Raw genomic sequence first — 11,978 nt, forward strand, 5'->3', positions numbered from 1 at the left:
AAAGAATCTTTCAAACTTATTCCAGTTATTTTAATAAATTGATTTGATATTGTTTTCTGAATTCTTCTATGAAATAAGCAAGTTCCCATTTCACAATTCATTACCCTGAAGAAATATCCTTTTTTAGTTATTTCTAATTTTCTTTAAGTGCTAACAAGAATATGGGCAAGCCCTGGCCGTGTAGCTCAGTTGGTTAAGAGCATCTTCATGATACTCTAAGGATGTTGCAGGTTCAATCACTGATTGGGGCACATTCAGGAAGCAGCCAAAGAATGCATGTGTGAGTGGAACACTTCTCTCTCTCTCTCTCTCTCTCTCTCTCTCTCTCTCTCTCTCTTTTAATTTTTTAAAAAGATTACCGATAAAACCAAAATCATGGAAGGTTTTACAACCTATGAAATGAAACAAACCAGTATTTTTCAAAACTCTACAATATACATTCAACAAAGGCAAATATAAGCAAGAAATTCAGACTGCTATGAGATCTTCCAATTATCTAATATAAGCAAGAAATTCAGGCAGTGATGGGATGAGGTACTGTTTGCCCTGTTCTGAGCTAATGGACTACATCCGGCTTTTAACAGAATACAGTAGCTACTGTACTTTAAGAAGCAACATGTGCTTAGTGGACCTCACAACCCCAGGCATTCTGTCATTGTGTAAGTGGCTGAAGTGCAGTTGTAAAAATTAAGGCACATTTAGCTGGACAGCTCCTCGTGTCCTCCCTACCTAAAACATGGATGAGAAAGTATTTTCTTGTTAAGAGATCTTTGTGGAGCTTTTCGGGTTTTGTGGGGTTTTATTTTTTACTTTATTGAATTTATTGGGGTACCATTGGGCAGCACTTTTTCTCTGGAAGATGGATCCAAGGAGTTTTGGGTGGGGAGGATAGGAACTTTGTTTCACCTTGTAATGGGAGGGGGGGGTTGTTTTATTTTTATCAGCAAGTATGTCTAATTATTACAAATAGCTTTTAAAAAATATAGCACACACAAAAAAATATAGCACACTAGCTCTCATGCCTTCTTTTTTCTCCCTCTTCTCACACCTTCAAGGTCCACAAAGTGCCATTAATAAGTCTGATCCTGTCACCCTTAAACAGGGCTACATAGCCTCCAACTAGTATACAGGGTGGGAATAGAGTTCTTCCAGGCCCCACCAGAGTATTTAATAGGAAAATTAGAGATTTCAAAGTTGTCTCTGCAAGTAACTCGTAAACTTGCACAGAAGCCCTAAATTTTCTTCAAATTTTATTCTAAAAATCAATACTGAGAGTTCTCCTTGGATGATCCTCTGTCAAAAGCAACAAGAGTTGTTTAAACCCCTAAGCATCCTTTCACCTAAGACATCCCTCCTCCTAAAACTGCTCTGTTTGCACCCTATCACCAAATCTGCCTTCCTAATGTCTCCCTAATATTTCCCCTTCCCTCCAGTTATCAAAACCTGCAAGCTACGTGTGTGGGTGCTGTTGGCCTGGTGTACTGCCACAGGGATTGCTGGAAACCGCTGCTCCTCAGCTCCAGCCAAGCGGTAATCAGGTGGGAACAAGATGGAGGATCTTCCAATTACCCAACATAAGCAAGAAATTCAGATCGTTATTGATGAGAGAGGGAGAGAGAATTTGTTGTTCCACTTATTTATGCATTCATTGGTTGATTCCTGTGTGGCCCTGGCGGGGGATAGAACTCGAGGGGACCACGCTCTAACCAACGGAGCTACCCGCCGGGGCAAGTCTTCTTGTTTTAACTTAAAGGAACACCTGGACCAAAGAAAACATCCTCAGGTCACCACCCACTAGCAACCCCCAAGTTAACCATTCTCTTCCATCCTGGTGCAGGTTCCCTCGGTCCATTCTACACGCCGCTCCAACTCCAGTGCTCAAAACCAAGCACTGCTCGAGACACTACCGTGAAGTCCCAACCCACAGGCTGTCATTCAGCATCCACAGCATCACAACCACCCCACCCCTTTACCTTCCTCAACTCCCCTTCACAAACCTTTCACTTCAACGAAAACAGTCTACTCCCCTCATCCCTCACACCCCCCAACCAGCTGCATCCCCGCCAAGATGGCCTCTTCTTCACCCTCCTGTACCCCATCAATGCCCACACTTAAAGCAGGGAGCAAGCCCCTCTATTGGGAGTATACTTTCCAACATCTGCTGACGGCCTGAGCCAAGAGACCTTAAAGCCCATGGGTTTCACTTTCAAGGGATTTAAATGTCCTTAGAGGCAAATCCCAGGGCCTTGTCTTGATACCACCCCCCAAAATTTAGAGGGGTGCGCAAGAGCCTCAGTCGGGCACAGAGGAGCAGAGTCGCCTGCCCGAGAAGGCTTTAAGGGGGTCTCTGAAGTCTTCACCCCCAGAAAGACCTCAGGATGTGGGGGACTGGAGTGGCACCCCCAACCAGCCCTGGGAGGCAGGCGGCGGTGCGCAACCTCCCTCGCGCTCCTTCTTGAGCCGCGGAGATACCACCCCCAATCGGACCCCAGAGCCGCGTTCCGGGAACCCCGACTTGCTGACCCCTGACGCTCTCCTCGGGGATCCCGCAGCCAAGGACCCTCGCGCTGCCCAGGCCCGGGGCCGCCGGCCGCCGCCACAAAGAGTCAAAGAGCTGGACGACCCCTCTTGCGCGTGCCACCCGCCGACCTCCGGCAGGCGCCGCTGCCCTGACCGCGCCCAGCCGGATGCCGCCTTTACCTTCTCCACCGGCGGTGCGTCCGGATCACGGACCGCCCTAAGCCTCAGCTCGTTCATGCTGGAGACTCCGGGGCAACGTCTCCGACGGCGAGCAGCGCAGCCGCCCGAGCCGGAAGCTCAGCGCGGGCGCGGGCGGGCGGGCGCGGAGTGCGCGCGGCTGAGCCCGCTCTGCCTCAGCAGCACACAGCTCCGCAACAGCTCACAGGCCCCGGAGCAGCCGGGCCGCCAGCCCTTGACCTCGGCCCCGCCCAGCGGCGCCACCGCCCTTTCACCGGGGCGGAGCACAGTGGGCCTCCTCCCGCCCCGCTTGCCCCGTTCGCTCCGCTGCCAGGGCCGGGGAGCGAGCGCGCACGCGCACCGGGACATCCACCAATGGCGCGAACCCGCTGGGCAGTGAGGGCGGGGCGGAGTAGATAGGCGTGCATTGGACAGCAACGTGAGGGGGCGGGGAAAGGCGTGCGTTTCCGAGGAAGACTAGCCAATGAGAGCTCCCGCCAGGCCGCGGAGGGCGGGCGCTGGCACCCTAGGTCCTAGAGAAAACAGGTTGCTGGAGGTGAGAGGAGGCAGCTCAAGGGTTGCATCTGGGCCAGCCTGCCGCTCTGGGCTTTGGGTCCTCTCCGTCCCGCTTGTAGACGCTCGTTGAGTCCTGCGTGAAAAGGCCTGGGGAGCCCACTGTGTTAGAGGCGGTCGTCACGTGATAAGGAGGTGAAACCCAAACTTCAGTCTGCATCGTTTTTGCAAAGTTGTCTCTAGTACTTACTGAGCGTTAATTATGTGCTAGGCATGGAACCAAGTAATGGCTTAAGTCTATCTCATTTAATATGCACAAAGCTTGGCAGAGAAGATCTTCCGCGTTTTTTCAAATTTCTGTCTTCTGGGCCGGTTTTGGACAGTAATACTGCCAACTTTGTTCACAGCCAAATCCCTTATGTACTTGACACAGCTTAAGTATTTGTTGAAAGGATTTAAATTTTCTCCTAAAGGAAAATTATTTAACCAAGGTTTCACAACTAGAAAGTGTCCACTAAGAACTGGAACACAGATCTGATTCTTTTACATATTTAGTTATTGATTTCAGAGAGGAAGGGAGAATGAGAGAGAGGGAAACATCAATGATGAGAAAGAATCACTGATTGGCTGCCTCCTACACGCCCCGCACTGGGGCTTGAGCCAGCAACCCAGGCATGTGCTCTTGACCAGAATTGAATCTGGGACCCTTCAGTCCACAGGCCAATGCTCTATCCACTGAGCCAAACCGGCTAGGGCCAGATCTGATTCTTACCAAAGCCCATACCAACCTATGTTGCTTAAGCATCGCCTCCAGTGGTCCTCATTCGCTGCCTTGTGATGTAAAACAAGCATAAAATGAGGTCTATGTCCTTAAGCATATTGTAATTTAACAAGGAAAGAAGCTTGCGCACAAAAGAATTACAGTTTCGTATAAGAAATTTTGATCTGAACTGTGGGTTTTGGAGAAAATAGAGTTCTAGCCCTAACTGGTTTGGCTCAGTGGATAGAGCGCCGGCCTGCGGACTGAAGGGTCCCAGGTTTGATTCCGGTCAAGGGCATGTACCTTGGTTGCTGGCACACTCCCAGTAGGGGGTGTGCATGAGGCAGCTGATCAATGTTTCTCTCTCATCGATGTTTCTAACTCTCTATCCCTCTCCCTTCCCCTCTGTAAAAAGTCAATGAAATATATTTTTTAAAAAAAAGAAAATAGAATTCTAGATTTCTGTAAGAGTATATTTCCAAGTTCCTGTTAACAGTCCTTCACAGTGACAGTAAAATGGATGTGGAAGAACACTGAACACAGATTATGTTTTCTTTCATATTAACAACATTGCACAAATACTTGTTTGGGTTTATTTGGAGAAACAGACCACTCCCTTCAGTTTGTTATTTATCTCTGTAAATTATTTACATAAAGCATTGCTTTTTGTGTTTTATTTTGTCTTTTGTTTTCATGTTATTTATAAAAATAAATAATATGCTGATGCTAATTTTAAAACTCCTAATCTGTTGAGAACTGTGTGATCACCGTTTTGACTCTTCAGTGGTCACTTCTTGAGTAAATTAAGCAAAATTTATTATCTAAAAAACCTAGAAGGACATGAACACAGAGAGTGCCACAAAGGTCATCCTCTTGAGACAGGTGAAGGTGCTGGTGTCTAGATCCTCACCTTTAGGGTACATAATTGTGAGAGGTCACACCTCAGTGAATAAACATCACATCAGTCCTTCCAGAAGCTCAGCTGTTCCTTTTCAAACCCAACCTAGTACAAAGGAGGTTGGAGAACCAGTTCACTTAGACCAGAGGTTCATATGATTACTAAAGTAAATAACCCCCTACAGTTTGGCCTGAAGAAATTTCTCATCCATAACACTCGGCCCATCAGACTAACTGAACTCCCACACGTATATTCTTGAAGTCAGTGCTGTGGAAAAGAGGTGTCAGGTACTCAGACCTTTGGGGCAGCTTTAGGGCTTATCCATCAATTGTAGAAAGAAAGAAATAATAAAAATCTCCCCCACCTGCAGCCCAAAGAAGAATTTTGTTCCGTGACATTACCTTCCATCTCCTCCTCTATCCCTGATTTTTCTTTTTTTCCTCATATTAGCACTTTCTTTTAGGGTCATTTCTTCCAGGTTTGTGGCCTATCTTATATACAGCGATTTCATTGCACTTCTTGGTTAGTTCCATTATTTTGAGATGTTATTTTTTTTAATATATTTTATTGATTTTTTACAGAGAGGAAGGGAAAGAGATAGAGAGTTAGAAACATCGATGAGAGAGAAACATCGATCAGCTGCCTCCTGCACATCCCCTACTGGGGATATGTCCGCAACCCAGGTACATGCCCTTGACCGGAATCGAACCTGGGACCTTTCAGTCCACAGGCCGAAGCTCTATCCACTGAGCCAAACCGGTTTCGGCATTGAGATGTTATTTTGATTAGTAGAACTAACTAGCATGAGATTCTTCATCTCCCAGAATGTGCAAGCTGACTGTGAGCTCAGCATGAGTGGGCAGCTGTTGCTATAATTATTATTTTATAATAAAAAATACCTTCCCCTTTCTTGATATTTAAAAACTGCATTGGTACAAGTGGCAAGAAAATTATTCAGTTCCCTGAATAGTATTTGTCCTCTCTTAGAGGGGAAGAATTGTCAATAAGCAATTTATTGTTTAAGGAATCATCAATAAACAAAAACAGGCTTTATTTGCTCTTTATCCTGCCCTTCATATTACCTTTCTAGTTCTTAGTTTGATAAGTGATCTCAGCTAAAACCTCATTAATTGTTTAATGAGATGACATGCAAAAATGGAATCGAGAATGAGCTATGCAGAATTGACAAGCTTCTTAAAGTTTCAAGAATGCAAATCCTGACCTACCCATTTTGGCTCAGTGAATAGAGTGTTGGCCTGTGGACTGAAGGGTCCCAGGTTAGATTCTGGTCAAGGGCACATGTCCAGGTTGTGGGCTCAATCCCCGGGGGGGGGGGGGGGGGGGGGAGGCATGCATGAGGCAGCCAATCAGTGATTTTCTCTCTCTCCCTTCCCCTTCCTCTCTGAAATCAATTAAAAGATATATTTTCAAAAATAATGCAAATCCTGTACACCCACAAACTTACAGACCTATTAGATTATTAGACAGTCCACGTAAACTATAATGTCAGTTTGCTCTGACAAACCTTTGGTCTTTTTCAAACAACTGATCTACATAGTGGGGGCAGGTGGCTTTCAGCACAATTATTCATCTATTGACCACACATGCTGAAATAGTAATTTTCAGTGTTGATTATTCATTAGAATTAACTGGAGAGCTTCTCAAAAATACTAACAGAGGGCCCACCAACTGAGCTACATAACAATCTCTGGAAAGCACCAAAGAGGAAATAGATTTTTGTTGTTGTTAAAATCCCAAGGTGAGTTTAATTGCAGTCAGGATTGAGAATCACTCTAATACATGATATTACCTTGTAAAGAAATTTGTCAGAATTTATATAAAATAGTTTCTTTTTCTCCCAATATTCATTAACACATTCTGAGCAGCAATGTAAACACTGTAGAAAATGCAGAAAAGTACAATGAAAAGTATTAAAATCACTTGTGGTACCATCAGCCACAGATAATTACTGTTAATATTTATATTCTTTTTTTAACTTTTTTATTGAATTTATTGAGGCAACATCTATAATAATAAAAGCGTAATATGCTAATTAGACCAGATGTCCTTCCGGGATGAAGCCGGGGCTGCACCCCCACAGCTGCAAGGGAGGGATCCAGGCAGCGGCGGCTGCGAAGGCCTACTCTTGCACAAATTTCAGGCATTGGGCCTCTAGTCCTATATAATAAAACCCTAATATGCAAATCAACTGAACAGCAGAATGACTGATCACTATGATGCGCACTGACCACCAGGGGGCAGACGGTCAATGCAGGAGCTGCCCTCTGATGGTCATTGTGTTCCCACAGGGAAGTGCTGCTCAGTCAGAAGCCGAGCTCATGGCTGGCGAGCACAGTGGCAGTGGCGGGAGCCTCTTCCGCCTCCGCTGCAGGGGGCAGTAAGGAGCGAGGGGTCCCAGACTGCAAGAGGGATGTCTGACTGCCGACTTAGGCCCGATCCCTCTGGGGGTCAGCAGGCAGACATCCCCCGAGGGGTCCCAGACTGCAAGAGGGCACAGGCCAGGCTGAGGGACCCCTCCCTCTAGTGCACAAATTTTGTGCACCAGGCCTCTAGTCTGTTTATAAAATTATATAGGTTTCAGATGTACAATTCTATAATACATATTGTATTGTGTATTCACCACCCTAAGTCAAGTCTCCTTCCATCACCATTTATCCCCCCATACCCTCTTCTATCTCCCCATTCCCCAATATTTATATTCTTGCCTTTTCATCCTATTTTCTGTCCACTTACACCCAGATATAAGCATTTTAGAAAATTGGAATACTATTGTTTGTACTGTTTCATAACCTGACTTTTCTTTTTATCATTAAATGCCCTTTAAGAATGGTATTTGAGAGACATAGAAGTTCTCTCTTTAAGATGGAGAAAAACAATACTGAAAAGGAAAAACAAAATTTGGTGTGATGGGAACCAGGAATTAAATTAAAAGTTTTCGTTAGGCCATATTTTATAAGAAAAGGTGTGTACAATTTTTGTATTTCTAATACCTGTCATGCAATTTTTTTTCCTCCCCAGATAAAAAAAAAAAAAAGAATGATATTTGAAAGGCTATATGAGGCCCTAGCCAGGTAGCTCAGTTGGATAGAGCATTGACCCCATATGACAAGGTTGCAGGTTCCCATCAGGGCATATACAAGGATCAACCAGCAAATGCATAAGTAAGTGGAACAACAAATCAATGTCTCTCCCTCTCCATTTCCCTCTCCCTCTCCATTCCTCTCTCTAAAAAAATCAATCAATTTTTTAAAAAAGGTTATATTTCATTCATCTTGCAGATTTATTATAATTTACCTAAGAAAGAATATATTAGAACTCAAGGTTATTTCCAATTTTAGGGGAATTGTTCATAACTCTCTAAGAAACATTCTTAAACATGCCTCATCTTGGTAAGTACCTCTAATCACTTCTTTAGGAAAACAATCTTAGAGATTAACTTTCTGTGCCAAAGAAAAAATAACATTCTAAGGCTTTCCATACATTTTTCCAAATTACCGCCAGAAAAATTATGCCTATTTATACTCCTACTAGTGGCCTGGTGCATGGATTTGTTTACATTGAAAGGAAATTAATTAGAATTCCTGGGACGGTGCCGTGGCTTGAAGGGTGTCTGTGGAGTGAGTAGGGTTTCTCCGGCAGGTTGGGTCCCTTGGCCTCGCCTGTGGGGATCGGGCCAAAACCGGCTCTCCAACATCCCCCGAGGGGTCCCGGAATCCAAGAGGAGACTCTGCATAGTTGTGCAGTACAGGGTGTGGAACACAAACACAAGTGTGCAGTAAACCAGATTTGGGGCCAACAGTGCCCCAGGAACAACATAACCCATGGCCGAAGGTGGAATCGCACAGCCCCAGGAGGAATCAGGCTCCCTCCTCTCTGATTCCTGGGTACAAGTCACGGCAGCTCGGCAGCCCCTGGTGATGAGTGGGCGCCATAGGTACTGGATGGTCACAGACGGTCACTTAGCCTTTTATATAGAGAGATCTTTTTTTTTTTTAATATATTTTATTGATTTTTTACAGAGAGGAAGGGAGAGAGATAGTCAGAAACATCGATGAGAGAGAAACATCGATCAGCTGCCTCCTGCACATCCCCCACTGGGGATGTGTCCGCAACCCAGGTACATGCCCTTGACCGGAATCGAACCTGGGACCCTTCAGTCCGCAGGCCGACGCTCTATCCGCTGAGACAAACCGGTTTTGGCAGCCTTTTATATAGAGAGATCTTTAATGCATGAAAGTGCCCACTTTCTTGAATCCTTCCTAACAAGTGGGTGTTAGCACAACCTTTGTTAATTGGGTAGGTTAAAATTTTATCTCCCTTTAATTTATATTTCTTTATTAACATGGCCAACCATTTTCATTCATACATTTACTAAGAACGCTGGAAGCCAGGCACCTCTGGCTTTTCTTTAGATGCTTTAATTCCCCTTTTCTCTTAAGTCAGTTTGAATTGGGTTCTGTGTCATGGAAACCAAGTATATGAACCAACACAGTGCTCTGAGGCATACTGAGTTTTAAAACTTACGTTGTATGGTGTTTTTTGCCTTATATGTTTAGAAGCCACAGCAAGATCTCATAATTACTTACTAAAATACTATCCCAAATCTTTTTTAAAATGTATTGATTTGAGAGAAAGAATCATTGATTTCTTGTTCCAGTTATTTATGCATTCATTGATTGAGTCCTATATGTGTCCTAATCAAACCTGAAACATTGGCATATTGGGATGATTCTCTAACCAACTGAGCTACCCCCCACAGAGCCTACTTTTCCATTTCTTATTTGGTTTACATTTATTTAATTTTTTTAAAATATATTTTATTGATTTTTTACAGAGAGGAAGGGAGAGAGATAGAGAGTTAGAAACATCGATGAGAGAGAAACATCGATCAGCCGCCTCCTGCACATCTCCTACTGGGGATGTGCCCACAACCCAGGTATATGCCCTTGACCGGAATCGAACCTAGGACCTTTCAGTCCGCAGGCCGACGCTCTATCCACTGAGCCAAACCGGTTTCGGCAACATTTATTTAAATTTTTACCTGGAATTTATTTCAGTGAACAGTTACTAGGAAGAGTCTAGAAGTTTAACCAATTGTTTGGTCATAATTTACTTAATTCATTCTTTCTCTCACTAATTGGAATAGCACCACTTCCAGATGTTAAAGTGATCGTCTTAAAACACACATTGGATCATGTCAAAGACCTTCTTTTGATAACTCCCCTGTGCGTTTACAGAGGGCTTGCAAAGTCCTATAAGATTTCACCCCTGCCTTTGTTTGCAAAATCACTTTGCACCACTCTCCCCATTGTTCAATGTGTTCCAGATATATAAAAGACTTTTGAGTTCCATTATGTCAATTATACCTCAATAAAACGGGAACACCGCCCCCTTTGCCCTAGCTGGTATGGCTCAGTGGATAGAGCGCTGGACTGTAGACTGAAGAGCCCCGGGTTCGATTCCGGTCAAGGGCACATGCCTCCATTGCAGGCTCTATCCCCAGTAGGGAGCGTGCAGGAGGCGGCCAATCAATGACTCTCTCATCATTGATGTTTCTAACTCTCCCTCTCCCATCCTCTCTGAAATCAATAAAGATATATATTTTTTAAATTCTGTGAAATAGATGCATCTAAAAGAAATAACAGAGGAAGAGAATAGAGCAGAAAAGGTAATATTTGAAGCCATATGGTTGAGATTATTCTGGACTTAATGAAATACATGAATCTTCTGATTCAGGACTCAAAATTCTCTGAATATGATTAGGTAAAGCCAAATCCATCCTTGACACATAGTAGAAAAACTAAGGAATTCTACAGACCAAGATAAAATATCAAGTGCAACTAAAGAAAAATGCTGTAATGAAAGGGAAAAATAATGAAGCTGGGGGAAGAATATATATAATGGGGAATGATTAACATATAAAGTGCTCCTTTAAAAAAACAACAACAACACTGCACCTTGCTCATGACAATGAGGCAATAATTTTTTTCCCTTAACTGAATCAACCATTTTATTATTTTTTAAAATATGTTTTTATTGGTTTCAGAGAGGAAGGGAGAGGAAGAGATAGATAGAAACATCAATGATGAGAGGGATCATTGATTGGCTGCCTCCTGCACGTTGGACGGAGCCCGCCACCCAGGCATGTGCCCTTGACTGTAATCAATAGTTGACACTCTATCCACTGAGCCAAACCAGTGAGGACAAAAGTGCTCCTTTTAATCAATGTGAAAAAGACAGTTTAATGGAAAAACTATAAACTTGCAATGGTCAAGATATATATGAAAAATATCTAACCTGTAACACTTTGTATTTATTCATTTTGTGTAACACTTTTTAAATATGCAAATTGAAATGTTCACACAAATGAAAATTTCTATAGTTAGAAAAATCAGGGGAAATGAGTATGCTCATAGTCTTGGCTAGAATATAAATTGCGATCTTTAGAGGTCAATTTAGCAACAATAATCAAATATTTTGTTTACAGATACATTTCCTAGGGCAAAGGAAACAGAGGAGAAGATAAACAAATGGGACTACATCAAAATAGAAAGCTTCTGCACAGCAAAAGAAACCATCAACAAAACAAAAAGGGAGCCCACTGTATGGGAGAACATATTTGGCAGTGATACATCTGATAAAGGTTTAATATCCAAAAAATATAAGAAACTCATGCAGCTTAACAAAAGGAAGACAAACAATCCAATTAAAAAATGGGTGAAGGACCTAAATAGAAACTTCTCCAAAGTGAACATGCAGATTGCCAAGAGACATATGAAAAAATGCTCAAAGTCACCGGTCATCAGAGAAATGCAAAGTAAAACGACAATAAGGTATCACCTCACACCTGTCAGAATGGCTACCATCAACAAGTCAACAAATGACAAGTGCTGGCAGAGAGTGCACTGCTGGTGGGAATGCAGACTGGTGCAGCCACTAGGGAAAACAGTATGGTGTTTCCTCAAAAAATTAAATATGGCCCTAGCCGGTTTGGCTCAGTGGATAGAGCGTCGGCCTGCAGACTGAAGGGTCCCAAATTTGATTCCGATCAAGGGCATGTACCTAGGTTCCAGGCACATCCCCAGTGGG

The 11,978-nt window shown here is 43.5% G+C and overlaps 1 protein-coding gene across 1 annotated transcript in view; it reads right to left on the reverse strand.

The window, feature by feature from the left end:
- The window catches only part of CDS2 (CDP-diacylglycerol synthase 2), a 49,250-nt gene extending 46,218 nt beyond the window's left edge, over positions 1-3,032 (reverse strand). Inside the window, exon 1 of the mRNA XM_081096803.1 lies at positions 2,701-3,032. Within this exon, the coding sequence (XP_080952929.1) occupies positions 2,701-2,757 (57 nt within the window). The 5' untranslated portion in view covers positions 2,758-3,032. The remainder of the gene's footprint in view (positions 1-2,700) is intronic.
- Positions 3,033-11,978: the final 8,946 nt, after the last annotated feature.

Source organism: Myotis nattereri, assembly GCF_964212035.1.
Source record: "Myotis nattereri genome assembly, chromosome: 8".
Lineage (NCBI taxonomy): Eukaryota > Metazoa > Chordata > Mammalia > Chiroptera > Vespertilionidae > Myotis > Myotis nattereri.